At 50.3% G+C, this 14,768-nt stretch overlaps 1 protein-coding gene across 1 annotated transcript; it reads right to left on the bottom strand.

Annotated features, from left to right (window-relative positions):
• Positions 1-10,489: 10,489 nt before the first annotated feature.
• On the bottom strand, positions 10,490-14,336 carry LOC131208496 (G-protein-signaling modulator 2). Its single transcript, XM_058201272.1, has 7 exons — positions 14,243-14,336; positions 13,285-14,024; positions 12,637-13,204; positions 11,883-12,128; positions 11,730-11,815; positions 11,443-11,668; positions 10,490-11,376 (listed from the first exon to the last, which is right to left on the bottom strand). Exons 1-7 carry the CDS (start codon positions 14,285-14,287, stop codon positions 10,999-11,001), a joined length of 2,289 nt encoding a protein of 762 aa, XP_058057255.1. The 5' UTR covers positions 14,288-14,336; the 3' UTR covers positions 10,490-10,998.
• Positions 14,337-14,768: the final 432 nt, after the last annotated feature.

The raw sequence follows: 14,768 nt of genomic DNA, 5'->3' as shown, positions 1-14,768 counted from the left end.
GCGCAGTGATCGCGAAACGGCCGCAACCGGTGGTTAGGTCTCGGTCGGTCAGGACCACCGACGAGCTGTGATGCGAAACAAAATGGCACCCCGACCCGTGTGTGGTCGACGATTGAAGAGACGCGCGGAGTTGCTTCCGAAGTGGAACTCCCTTAGACGGAACATCAGCGGACGTGGCGTAGGTAGCAGGTGGGCACGTCAAAGTTTGAGCAGAAATTCAGATCCATTCTTAAGCAGAGCGAACTCAGCGCAGCGTGAAAGATTGCTCCACAGTCGAGCGAACGAAAGACTTCAACTCCACGATAAGCGACAAGCGTCCGCTTCGATCGAACTCTTCTATCTCCGATCGCTTCTTAAAACCATAATTTACTCGCGCATTGTTGAGCTGCAACAATTAACAGCAGTTTAAAGTTTCGCGAGCGATCTCCGGAAAAAGTACAAATTGCGGTGACGCCTGCACCTGAACCAATTGAAAACAAACCCCGAAAAAAAAAGGTCCCGTTCCGTTCGTTGACAGCAAAGTTCCAAGGGTCCGTTAATTAATTAGGTTTGACTTCTTGCCCAATCGACCCGCGGGTGGTAGACCAATTACGATGAACCGATCCCCTCCGGACCCCGGGCTCTCCGAGGGCTTAATTACTTTGTCGAACAGCCCGTCGTCGTCGTCGTCGTCGGACCAGCTGATTTTAACGAACTACTAACACCCACCGAAGTGGGGCCATTTTTTGAGAGACCCAGCGGCCCCGGCAGTATTGATGATATTCATTCGCTGCCGAACGCTCACCGATCACCGAGCTCGGACTCACAGCTTCATGAGCTGAGCTGAGCTGAGCATGAGCATGACGATCTCCTTCTTCTTCTCCCTGTACCGCCTTCAGTAGACCGCACGGCGCACGGAGATACAAATCTTATTATCCAATTAAAGACCAATTATCGACCAACAACAAGCGGACCTCGCGACCCAAAACGTTGTTCAGCAAAGTGTGAATAATGTCCCGTCCTCTCGGCTTCAGATTGAGATGCAAAACTGTAGCCCCCCACGGAAGGCGCGGAATTCGCGGTGCTTGACAGGTGTTCAATCCGCGGATCGTGAGCATTGAGCGGAACAAATAGATCTAGCGGCTGCTGTTTAGAACCTTTGAGGGACATGATTACTGACACTAAGCACTGGCGGAGCTCGAGACATCGAGCGTTACCTTTGAGACCTTTTGACGGGACCGGAACTCACGAAGCTGTACGTGTTAACTAAAGGCGGCCAGGAAGCGAATCTTGGAGCGACAGCTCGGACGCATTGTCTTAAAAATGGGGAGTGACACGGCGGACTATTTGGAATCGGCAATTACAACTAGAGAACATGGTAATGAAAATTACCGCTGATTACATGCCTGCTACCGCCTAAAGCGATAAACACACACTAACGGCCACTATAATTTCATGTAAATTCGCCACTTTGCGGTGCAGCGTGTCAGACAAATGCGGTCCATAACATTAACATTTTTGCGAATAAAATGCGCAAATTGCCGCGGCGAAACAGCGTAGCAGGGAACAGGTCCAAAAGGGACCCATCCGGGGGACCCACCTAAAGTAGCGTTTCCTTAAGCCCAAGAAATGGCTTACTTAGCAGAGACACCCTGATCGATGGAGTGGATCATGCTGGCCGGGGATCTGTCGAACGGCGCGATCGAAGCCTTCGCTCGATGCTGTTCACCCTCGGCCCTCGGCGGGATGCGGTTTCGAAAGAATCTGCTCATCCGGCCGGCGACGTGTCCTCGTTAATCAGCAACCATGGAGAGCGCGCGCCGCGCACGTACGGACACGCGTCGCCTCGCTGGAATCCAGACACCCTTCCAGCCGGGCCCGGGGTAGCTCGCAGACACGTAATTACTACCGCACGACGACGACGAGGACGTGCAGAATGTGCAACGACGACCCCAGGACGGCGGACGGCGACTAGCAAATGGGTCGCCGGAGAACGCGGCGTCACGAACGAACGCTCGGTCGCTGATAGGAAATATGTTAACAGCACGGTATGCCGCCGGGGAGAGCTGCCCGACCGGCATCCCCGGGCGGGGGGGCACCGATCCTGAAGCTGAATACCAAAAAATCGAAACAAAACCACCAACAAACCAATAGGCACTCTGCACTCTAAGATGGGGCAGAGGTTCGCGCAGTATTGAAACCGGTGTAGGGTTCTATTTAAGGCACACGAAGCCACGGAAATGTGAGTAAATGTGATTAGTAGCGACAACGGTGCACCTGCATCGGAAGCGGAACGGAACAACACCCGGTTCTTCTCTCGTTAACCTCAGCAAAATGTGAACGTGAATTAGCGTGTAAAAAGTAACGTGTATCGTGTAGACAGATGTATAGATTGTAGTAAAGAATTTAAATTCTACTCACTGAAATGTTCTCTATTTCATATTTTACCCAAAAAAAAAAATTTAAATAATTTGAATGGTTCTGTCAGAAAATTTACCCAAACCCATTTCGCCACGTAACACAATCATCCTGTTACAGTGGATCGGTAGAAAACCGAACGTAAACCCAATTCCCAGGCTTCGGCGGAGCAAATATTCTCCCGGAGCGATGGCCATGCCCGTTATCGTGGTAAATAAATCGAAACCACCAGAAAGAAGAAAAAAAAACCCGGCAGCCGGTCACGGGCCGACCTAATATCCTACTGGACGCATCGCAGGACTTTGCGCGGTTCCGGAGAATGCGGACCATCTTCCGGCGGTCGGGTTCTAGCCTGCTGCTGCTGGCCTGGCGGTGGGCAAAAATTCAATATGGAATTTGCATCCAATTAAGGAATACTTTCGTCCATTTCGGCACTCCATTCGGCGTGAGTCGTCGTGAGCCGGGAGTCCCTTCCGGAGGTGGCGAAAGGGCCCGGGCGGGCCCGAAACAATAGAGAATTATGGTGCCCGCGAGGTCACGAGAAAACGCCGAAATAGCGCTTCCGCGCACCCGGACGCAACCCGTGGTTGGCCACTGCGATATCGCGATCGCGAACCGCTCGAATTCGTGGTAGTAGTAAAGTATTTCGATCGTGTCCGGTCGTCCGAGGGCCACTCTTTTTCCCCACTTTTTTATGGTCTGTTCGTTTAGTTTTGCTTTCCGTTTGCTTCTGCTGTTACCCGTGGGGTCACTTTTTGTATCATCTTTGCACCCGTCCGAAGCCGCGAGTCGAAGGAAAGCGAATGAAGCAAGGAGTCTTCGAAGAGGGGTCCGCAAAACACCACACAACCTATCTATAAATTCGCGAAACACATCACAACATACATACTCGATGAGTGAGTTCCTGCAAACGGATATAAAGCGAAACGCGAATTGGGAAGAATTCAGTAGAACGAAGAAGATCTTCTGAGAGCCACAAAAAAGGGAACAAAAGTTGCAGAGAAAAAACCGAACATAAAGTCACATAAACTCTCAACACACATAAGAAGCGCGAAAATATGAACAAGGGAACAAATGAAGATTACACACGGATTCTGGGGATCGCCCTCCGAGCTTTGGCCGCTGGCTTCGCTGCGTTGTGTCCGCCGTTTCCGAATCTTCCCTTCGGTGAGCTTCACTGACACTGTCGTGTTATCGGGCGATTGTGTTTTGTCTCGTCCCAGGCTTTATTTACTTCCTTCAGCTTCGTCCGTTCTTCGCTGGTTCTTCCACATTTTCTGCGCGATGCGCTTTGTTTTATGCTTTGTCGCGATTTTCGAGTTATTTACATAATTGCGAAAGAATCTAAACAACGGCGGGCCGGCTATGTAGCGAATCCGGCGAACGAAATGTGTCGAGGGCAGCGAAACGGTGGCCAAAATGGAGTTTGAAGCCAGTTCGAATCGACCGAAGCCGATGGGGCGATCTTTACATTGGGTGAAATATTGTTTAAATAAAGGCAGCGCTGCACTCTGCTCAGACCCAAAGGAACTTTTGGTTCAACCCACGGTACCCATACATAAAAGGTTATCGACAAGCAAATGGGGAACATGCGCCAAAATCTGTCCGAAAAAATCACTCCACCTCAAGCGTGAAGCAAAGACCGGGCCAATTAGCGAAATGCCGAATAATTCAATTTTTGCACCGTTGCACCGTTTGGTTCCCTGATCTTCTGAGTTTCCTGGGCCAAATCTATCTCAATCGAGGCACACTGCAGAAAACCGAAACTGAAGGACACCTTTCGGCGGGCGTGAGGATCAGTCGTGCCGGATGATCGCGTTACTGGCGGATCGACAAAAACCAGACCAGAGGCCAGTGTCGAGACCAGATGCCGTGTCACGCTCAGCGGAAGGACCTGATCCTTCGGCTACGAAACGACGCCCGAGCCCGGGTGTTCCGTGCTTTGGCACGAACGGAAGCCCAAAATTATGACAAATTATGGCGACCTGATTTACGCAATTAATGCATTCCGAGAAGCCCATTTTTGGCTCGGCCCGGGTATAAAAAAAACTAAAAAAAATAAAAACAAGAAAAATATGCCGTGCCGGGAACCGTGAGGCCCTGCGTGCTGGACCCTTCGACGGGATGGGATCGGGTGTGCGCTTCCATTTACGGGCGCCCTTGCGTCCCGTTTCAGCCATTCCGGTTGGGGTACCGTACATTGAGTTGTACGGTGGAAATATTTAAAATTTAACAAATTTGATTACTTCCTTTTGTGGGGTGCTTGGGGCGCATTTTTCCGATTCCGCCCCCCCGGGCGAGTCTTCCGAGGAAGCCGAGGAAAATTAATAAGCGAACAATTTCCGTCCTTCCATCACGGCCACCGTTCAAGATGCTGCTCCTTGCACTCACCGTTGTCCCACTCGTGGCGGCTCGCGTGGCGGACATCTGGGGATCGGCAACTAAGGATGTTCCGCACGAACGATCCGCTTTATTTGGTACCGCCGGTACCGGTGTGATGTGTAAGGAAAAATCGTTTCTAGCCTTATGCGGTGGGTCGCGATACGGATCGGGCCGGAAAGAAAAATCACAGTCCACCGTCCAGACGATGATCCGAGTAAGGGCCACGGGTGCATGATCGCTGATAATTGGAATTCAAATCGAACCGTTTCCGTGCGGTGAGGGTTTCCGCTACGGTCGCGCGGATTGTTCCGATCGCAAATTAAATCACGACTTCGAGGGCCGGCGATGGCAAGCCAACCACCCTTGCAGATCGTTGGAGAAAGATTTTTCGAACAGAAAAAACAATTGAAGGGACATTTTGCTATTGAACATCTTTTTCTTCAGTTTGTGAAAGAAATTCAACTAAAGAAACGGACGGACAACTAAGATGGAGTATATTAAGCTGAGCTAAATCGTCAAAAGTAGTAAAAGGTATCAACCTGTAATCCCTTAAATTTCTAGAAGTGTAGATTAGTCCAAATGCTTGACTAATTCCCCTAATTATGTCTAAATTTACTATCAAAAACACAACAAAAAGAAACCATTTATTTACATTTCAAGTCCACCAACAGTGTCTCTTCCACGGGTCTATCTCAAAAAGGATATGAAACCTTTCTCGGTACACAGAAGAAAAAAAATCGAAAGGCACGGTCCAGTCACGGTCCAGCATCGTTTCTGAAAATAAACATTCAAACCCCGCCACCGGTTGATGCTATAAATCTATCAACACCCGACTTCCAGCGGAAGGAGTTCACATAAATCCTGCCCGACAACGGCCTCGCCTCGTAGCGGAAGACCCAAACAGCATTAGGCATTAGCAACAGCTCAATAGGACCCCGGCGAACGCCGGTAGCATCTTCGTGGGACGGTCCGCGCGCGTAAGTGGTCCTCGGAGCCCGGTTCTGTGAGGTCTTTGCCCACCTTTTGGACGATACGGAGCGCTCCTTATCTGGCGACATTCTAATCCAAACTCCTTCTCACGCGCGAATGAAGAGCAAACACTCCGCAATCTCGAACGGTCCCCGGGGCGCTTCTGTTTAGAATTGCCCGAACTCGAACCAGCCCTGAGCGCTCGTAGATCATCGTTAAAGGCCGATGGCGATGGCTCTTCAGCTAAAGGTCCGTCCAGTCCCCGGGCCCGAACCCAGGTAGAAGTCGATTTCTTAATTTATATCGCTCCACGAATGAGGGAGGCAGAAAAAACTAAAACACACGACGGAACAGCCAAGGAAGTGGACCATACATCATTTCCGAGATGGTTATCGAGCGCCTAAAAGATGCTACCGAAAATAGTTCACCACCGGCGGGCCGGCCACTGCAGGAAGCCGACATACATTCCTATCTCACGGCAGGCAGGCAGCGTTGGCCGATCGATAGCGATCGATGGGAATCGATCGCGAGACAGCGAACCTTCGGCGAACGAAGTGGCCAGATTTGTCGCGTACGAGACAGAAACCACCAACGCGAATCGGTGGGCCAATTCTGTTGAATTTTGCGAGCGTCCATAGAAAATATGTTTAAAGATCCGAGACGCTCCGGTTGGCAGGAAACGCTGACCGACTTTGGAGACCCTTTGGAGGTTGCGTGCTGGGAACCGGGAATCCGGGGCGGGTGTTAATTCCTGCCACCGTCCGGAAGGAAGCCGCGGTCCCCGCGGCTCTGTAATTAACACTCTCGAGACAAACCGTTCGTTCGGTCCCCGGTTCCGGTTCTGGACGCTAAAGATCGAACGCTAAGGTCATCGATTGGGGCGTTCCCAAACGGAGCGGCTTCCGCGAACGCCACGCTGCGAAGCGCTGACTCAGCGTGACACAGGACCGTGACTCCAGCAAAACTCCCAAAAGAAGGAGAAAGACGACGGCGGGCGAATCGATTGGCCGCGGCCACGGTGCCACGGAACACAGAGTGACCAATCATTGTTTCACGTCGTTATTATGACGATTATTCAATTAATTCGCTCCCGCTGGGCAGCCCTTCCGTTTGCTACGCGCTGCCCCTAATCCGTGGGTTGTGGGAGTCAGGGGGGTGGGTGGCGGGGGTGGTCGAAAAGTGAAATTACACAATGGGAAAATTATAGACCCCACCGCCTTGGAGGTTCCGGCGCTCCGGCCCACAGACAGTAGCAGGTTTCGAAGGAACGGCAGGCAGGAAGCTAAAGAATGGACCCCAGAGCCGGGCGAAAAAAATGGCCCCCGGGTGAAGCCATAATTTGGAGGTGTCCAAAAATTTGACTGCCCACAGCTTCTGTCCGCCCTCAGCGGTGGACTAACGTGCGGCCGTCTTAATTCTACAAATTAAGACAATGAAGCAGCGCATTCGGAGTGACGCAGCACAACATCTCCGAGAGCCATCGTCAAGACGACGCTAGGTTAAGAACTTTGTGCCGAAGATCCTGCCGATCGAGATTCTGCTCCCGGCCTGAGCATTCGCAAGCATTCGTCACTCGCGCACATTAGTGGTCAGTGTTGTGCAAACATTCATCAGCACAATTTGCTCGCGATGGTTTATTGAAAATTGAGGTGTTATTTATCGATAAGGGGTCGATAAATTGCGTGCCACGCTAACGCCTTCCGGCCTCGCGGACGGGGAACTCTGTTTCTTGGCTGTGTGCGCTCAAATCTATCCGCGCGAACGATTTATGAGCTCCCGCGTGGCCATGCGGCTGAAGGATTCCTGCTGGAGTTTTTAATTTATTTTTCACCCGTGACCGCCGAACGTGTGTGAGAATGGAGTGCGATGCTGCTAGGTGCAGGCTTGGCCCTTGCGATCGGATCTTTCGCTTCCCGCGGGATCACCTAGAGGCACGTTGGATCTGCAATAAACACTAAATCTTGGTTTAAAACCAATGCTCAATGCGCCACATTTTCTCTAGCTAAGATTTGAAACAAAATGTACGGCAGAATATTTAGACATAGAACATAGATAGTTTAGCTACTTAATTTTTGCTAACAACCTTCAAAAATAGGGTAGCGAAAAAATAGCAACTTTGGCTTATTCTACCTTCAACCTGCTGCTCCGCGAAGGTACAAAGCCACCTCCAGAGGGCCACGATCACGGGGTACAATATTGAAATGAATAAATAATCCACCACCGACAACATCCCGGAGTCCGAAGGGCCGCAAAGTAAACGCCGATCGCCGATTCTACTGCCAACCTACCAACTCCGGCGCGAAGACGATCGCGATCCGGGGGCCGAGGCAGGCAGATTCGATTTTATTATTTATCTTTCCCATCCCGTAGCTGCGTGGACCTCATCCGAGGCAATCCGAGGCAATCCGAGGCAATGCCGCCGGCAGGGTGTGCAAAACACTTTCTCGCCCGGCTCGAAGGACTGGCTGCGCGGGAGATGAAATTGAAATAAAATATTGATATTACCACTCGAATACGTGTAAATTGTTTTATCCATTTGGCGCTTCGGGTTTGGCGCGCTCGGCGAGGCCTTCGCGGCGCCCTCCGGTGACGTATCAAGAATTTTTCGCCCGCCAACAAGCGACCGGCCGGGACTCTGGCGCTGAGAAAGGATTCGCGCGAAGAATCTACGTTGGGCCTGCGGCGGACAGAGCATTCATCTTTCGCACACCTTATGTTTGCATTGCAACGACGCAGCATCGTCCTCCGGCGACGGTGGCGTAAGTGATAATCTCTATTCTTTTTGTTGTATCCCTCGCACGTTATTGTTTGCTTTAAGCGACCAATTCGAAATGTAATCGATGCATAAATCATCGAGTAAAACTCAAATAAGCTGCTTGATTTATGGCGCACATAAGGCACACGATGGGGTTCTGAGTTACAGTTATCGTTCGCCAATAATTGTGGAACCCTTCAATGTTTTTTACCGACCGATTCCGATAGTAGAACTAAACTAAAACCTTTAGATTTGCCAACCGTGGTATCTCCACACCAATTTTCAGTCAAATCGGTTCAGTTCTTGAGTTATGACGAGCTTAAAGCTTAACGCGAAATTCCCACCAGGAATAAATCTATCGCGAATTCAAAGAATGAAAGATTTGTTCAAAGAAGTGAAGATTTGTTCAAATAACGGATAATTCATACTTCCCACTCTATGCTCTATTCACCTTGGTCTCGCTAACGAACCGTGCGTGAAATGTTTCTCTGGAATATTTCAATGGCAGCAAGGATGAAAAAAGTCATGTTTAAAAACCTAACAGTGACGGTTGAAGAATTTAACCCGCCAAATTGAGTTAGAATATTAAATTAATTAGGCCTCCGAACAAGTTAATGATTTGGAAGTATTTGTATATATTTCGTTATCAACGTAGCAGCTTGTTGTATCGCCATTCGTAAAAAGGGCTCTGATTGGTATTGTTTCGTAGTTTGTATTCGCCTGTTTCAGTATTATTCGAGACTGAGTGATTGGACTTCTCGTATTCCAGTATTTGTCACGAGTATGTGCTACCCTTTCGATGGCTTCCTTGGCGTTACATCGATGACCAACCCCTTATAAGAAGCATGATATTCGCCTAGGCTACAGTTCCGACAAAAGCAATTAAGCGACGAAATGACGGAAACAACCTTTAAAACCAACTCTATGCAATTGGCACCTCGTTGCTAGCAAAATTGCCAATTGTAAAGATACAAAATGGAAAATGCATATTAAAAATCCCGTCTACACACTTATACAGTGCACGCAAATTTTAAACTCTGCCATTATTTTCGAATGATATGAACCTTCTTCCATTGCTTCCTCCTCGCTTAGCATACATGGAAATGTGTAACGATTTGTCTGAACATTGGCGATTATCACACAGAGATTATACCTTTACAAAGCAAAACCACGGGAACACCATACGAACGAAAAGGTAGTGGTCCGACCAATCACGGTGTGAGTCACTCGTGGTCGCCACTACTACGGTTTGGACACACAGGGAAGGCTTCAAATGATAAGTATATAAATATCCTGATCTCCTTAGTACTGTATTTCTCGTTTATCTGCCACAGCGACCCAACCGTTACCGTTAGTTCTTAGGAATGATAATATATCATGCTACAGGCTAGTATGAATTCACCGGCGGTGGTGAAGTTTTGCTCCAAAAAGGGATGTATTAAATGTTTTTAGAAAAATATCAGAATGGAAGAAGTGGTATATGGTACTAGTATTAGTATTCATGGTTAGTTCCCTTTTCCAGCGCTTTCCTCGTGCTATAAATATGGTCCTGACGCGGAGCAGTGGCCGGAGGAAAGTATATTTGATCATGTACGTTATCTACCGTAAGCGAGCTAATCGCCCAACATCGCGACAAATGTGGCATTGTTTGCTGAATCATCACTGTGCTCCGCGAAAGCTTTACGGCAACCAGCAACATCGAACCTGAAGCCTCTCTCCTTCTTCCCGTTTTGCTATCCTACGACGAAAGGTTGTGTTTTTTGTTGCTTACATTCTACATTAATGGCTTTTCTTCAGGATTTGTCCTTGCTTTTATCATTCTTTGTCCCGTTTTGTAGGTTCGTACGCACGAAGGACGTCTTTTATTCGATCGTTACAGGTGGTTGTGTTTTATTGGAACGTTTTCATTTGGTCCGAGAGAAAACGATTACTGCAAGCCTTTGTGCTTCTCGTGATCCCATTTGACTGCGTTCGTGAACCCAGCCCCCGCGCGAGAACCGACACGCTTAGCAATAGCACAATATGGTTATGCCACATTAAGGGATTAAGAAGAATACATCTCAATCACATTTGGACGGGCAGGAGTGTGGATCGGTAGCAAGAAAACCATCCCAACTGTGGCTAAAATGCACGATTTTCAGGCGATAGTAAATGGTGACGTTATAAAATTAATAAAAACATATTCCTTCTGTCCACAATCCACATAAAGTGATAAAAAACCCGCAAATCTATACAATAGAGAGAAAAATACAATCGATATCCAGTGACATTTAATGATATGAAATCGTGTGGCTGCGGTGCAATGTGTACGGCAACGAAAATGGATCCTATCTTAATGACCAACCTATTTTCTACGCATCCCAAAATCCCCAAACTGTCTCTCGCATGCTCTCGGTTCGGCCCGCAATGCCCCAGAAATGCTCTTCAACCGCCAGTGACCATGCGCGTGGAACGTTCTTGGCCGCGCTCCGTCACTAGCGATCGAAGGAGTAAAATCATTTCAGACTCTTACCACCGCTATGGCCGCCACTGTTGTTGTTTTGTCCGTTCGGGACATTGTTGCTGCTGGCACTTACATTGCTTCCGGTGGACGAACTGCCACTGGTGCTATGAATGTTGCCGTGATTGGTATGGTTGGCCGGCTGACTGGCGCTACGGTTGAGCTGATTGTTCTGCGGCACGGTCGCTCGCTGATCCTCCATGCGGCCACCCTGTAAACGCATGATGAGCGAGAAAAAGTCTTCATCCGGAACGGTGGCTCCACTGTTCGAGGTGACCGCGGCCGGTGCTACCCCACGGGAATCGTTCGCCTCTGCGTCAAGTGTTATGTTGGGTGTGGGCAACTCCGAGCGTTGCTCTTCGATTCGCGAACCCTAGAAAGGAAGAATCGAGCATTATGCGAGCGGTTCGTGACGGAGTCTCCGTCCTTGACGACCTACTTGACACCTCATCAGCATATCGAGGAATGCATCGTCCGGTGGTGTTCCGATCGTATCCTCCGGTGGGGTTGACACCGCGCCCGGCTCGTTGTTCGTTGGACGGTTTATGGTGTTGCTGGCATTGGTTGCGTTGTTGAGCGTTATTCGCTTCAACCCGGGTAGCAGGGCTCGCTGTTCATCCATTCTTTCCGATTGAAAGTGTGCAATCATCTCAAGCAGCACGTTACTGGCGAACGATTTGGGAAAAGTTGACGTTGTGTTTCGAAAATCGCTTAACCTTCACTTACCGGTTCTCTTTTCCGGCCGCCGGCGGGTTGCTGTTGTGCTGCGACAGAGGTTTCCGCGCGGAATCAACGCTTTCTGCATGCGTCAGCTACAAGTAATTCAGCAGCATAAGGACACAGTCCGCAAACCCTAGGGAATATGTTTTGTTCGCTCACCTTTAGCGTACAGCGCTGATCGTCCATACGCTTGCTCTGCGATCGTGTCAATAAATCGAAGAAATCTTCGTCGTTGTTTTTGAAGCTATTTTCATGCTTTTTGGGCACCTTCGCCTGTGACACCACCGCTCCGGTCGTCGCCGCCGGCACCGCTTGTGTCTGCGCACCCGATTCGCGATTCTCCTGCACGCTGGCACCGTGTTGCTGTTGGTTTTGGGCGTGCAGCTTTTTACCATCCGGTGTCAGCTAGAAAGAGACCCAAGAGACACGATAAGAGACCCCATCCGTCATTGACTGCCGATGCGTTCGACAGTTTATGATCCCTTCGCGATAAGCGGGAAAGTTCCCGATAAAAATGGAATAATTTTCCACCAAAAATGTTATCATGATCCCCCCCAATGGGCCATGCGGTTGACCTTCTGTCGGATCTCACCGTCCTCTTTGGGTGGGACTTAAACGATTATCAAGTTACCCTCGGGCCGCCGCAGCGTTGCTATAAAAGCAGGAGCCCCACACGGGGCGGAACGATTGACTGCCGAAACGAAACGCATCGTGCGTCCGGAATCTTCACTTGCGCCAATTCTCAGAAAAAAACGGTACCCCCATACACATACACACGCAATGGTTGAGTTCCCATCGATTATCATCATTGTTTGCTTTTGATTAGTGGTTTTGGGAGTGCTCGGAAGCGCTGCACGTACGCTTGCTGTGATAAGAATCTCATGATCAACGCAGCTACTGCGTCCGTCCATACCTTAATTAGATCTAGTTGCTCCATGCTTTCGCGCCGCAAACGGTGTTGATGATGTTTGCTGGCGGCCAGGGCTTGGGCCTTCGATGCTGCCTGGTGCTGTTGTGACTGTGACGAAGGTTGGTCCTGGAGCAGGCCCTCGCCGGAAACGAGATTCGCGATACGCGCCCCAAGAACCTCGTCGCACCCATCGACCGACGGGACTCCGTCGCCGGTGGTCAGCGCCGGTAGCTCCGGTAGGCCGAGGATCTTGCGCAGATCGGCAATGTTCATGCGGGCCGTACCTTCACCGACCACATCGCCCAGTTCCCTCGCCAGCAGATAGTGCGAGTTGGCGTAGTGGAGCGCTTTTTCGTGGTTGCCAATCGACGAGTGGGCATTGCCAAGGCTCCAGCAGGCTCGTGCCTCACCGATACGGTCGCCCAATTCCTGCGCGATCGCCAGGTGCCGCTGATGGTAGTCGATGGCGGTGGGGAAGTCGCGCAGGAGCGTGTAGGTGTTGCCCAGACTGTAGCAAGCCTGTGCCTCGACGGCCCGCTCCCCCAGCTCGATCGCGAGCGACAGTGTGCGTCTGATGAGAAACAATTGGGAGCCGTGAATTGATTGCCGTACGATTAACGATTCTAATTACAGGCCAATTCCAGTACTCACTTGTAGTGGTTGGCCGCCTGTTCGAACTGGCCGAGAAAGATGTGAGAGTTGCCGAGATTGCTGTTCGCACGCCGCTCCGCGGCCTTATCACCGAACTCGCGCGCTATTCGCAGCCGTTCCTGGTGGTGCTCGATGGCCGTCTCGAAGTTGCCGAGTAGATAGTAGGTGTTGCCGAGATTACCGCACGCCCGCCCCTGGGCGCCCCGATCGCCCAGCTGCTTCATCAGGGCGAGGTTCTGCTGATAGTACTCCACCGCCTTCAGGAGCGATTCCTTTACCTCGTCGGAGAAATCACCCGGATCTTTTTGGCCGAGCTGCTTGCCCTTGGCGTGGTACACGTTGCCAAGGTTGTACAGCGCCCGGCCCTCGGACAGTCGGTCGCCGAGCGACTGCGCGATCGCCAGGTGTCGCTGGCAAAAGATGGCCGCCTCATCGAAGCGGCCCATCACCTTGAGCGTGTTGCCCAGGTTGCCGGAAGACTTTGCTTCGCCCAGCTTATCGTTCATGGATCGGGCCAGCGTCAGATCGTGCTTGTGGTATTGCATCGCCTTGGCGTAGTCGCCCAAGTAGAAGTACGCATTGCCGAGCTGGCTATAGATTGCGCTGAGCGTCCGCAGATCATCAGTTCCGGCCTGGATCGCCGCCTGGAAAAAGGCCACACCCGCCCGGCAATCGCCCGACTTGCAGAGACGTTCGCCCTCGAGCGCCAGCTCCAGACACATCGACGAACCATCATTGTTCTGCGGCCGGAGGCGATGGGAAAACAAGAAAAAAAAACCTTTAATTGATCACACACAAACACCCTACACAACAATCGCAACCATTCATGTTCGAGCTAAACGGAATCAATTATGATTCACAACGGAGCGCCCAGCGCTGACGACTTGTCTTTTAATTAAAGCCACAATTGGCCCACCGAACGGGGCATTTTCACAGAGTTTGATGGTTTTATGCTTACCTGATCGCTGGACAAATTTTCAGCGCTTGCTGAGAGTGAAGACATCGTCGCTGCAACACGAAACACGAAAACACTTTCCCCCGCGGTTTGTTTGTTTCACTTTTCGCTCGCATGAGAAACAGCCATACTTTCTTACATTGAAACAGCCATACTTTCTTGCATGAGAAAAAGCCATATTTTCTCACATCCGCGAAAAAACTTAATGAAAGCTTTTGTTAAGCTTACTGCAGGGCTTTCGGACGTTCCCAAAGGGTGCCTGTTGTGTTTTGACAGAACGTTCGATGGAAATTCGATGGTTTCTCGTTTCAACCAACTTTGTTAAACTTTCTATTCTCGTGGTTCATTTTTCGTGAAGTGTGTGATCCGCGCTCGTGTTTAAAGATTCTGAGTTTTCCATATTTTCTCATATTTCGCTTCCGCAACAAAATGCCACTGCCACCCGTCGAACGGTACCGGCAAACAAAGAAGCAGAAGAAGTCTCGTGATGAGGAGGACGCGGGCCCTTCCAGTTCCAGGCGAGCACCCG

The sequence above is a fragment of the Anopheles bellator genome, chromosome 2 (assembly GCF_943735745.2).
Source record: "Anopheles bellator chromosome 2, idAnoBellAS_SP24_06.2, whole genome shotgun sequence".
Taxonomy (NCBI): Eukaryota; Metazoa; Arthropoda; class Insecta; order Diptera; family Culicidae; genus Anopheles; species Anopheles bellator.
The sequence above is the reverse complement of the archived record's forward strand: the minus strand, read 5'-3'. Positions and strand labels throughout refer to the sequence as shown.

Coding starts and splice junctions, on each gene's coding strand:
- LOC131208496 (XM_058201272.1), bottom strand. CDS start 14,287: ATGTCTTCACTCTCAGCAAGCGCTGAAAATTTGTCCAGCGATCAG. Junction 11,816..11,882: donor ATCAGCGCTGTACGCTAAAG/GTGAGCGAACAA, acceptor AATTACTTGTAG/CTGACGCATGCAGAAAGCGT. Junction 11,669..11,729: donor GCGGCCGGAAAAGAGAACCG/GTAAGTGAAGGT, acceptor ATCGTTCGCCAG/TAACGTGCTGCTTGAGATGA.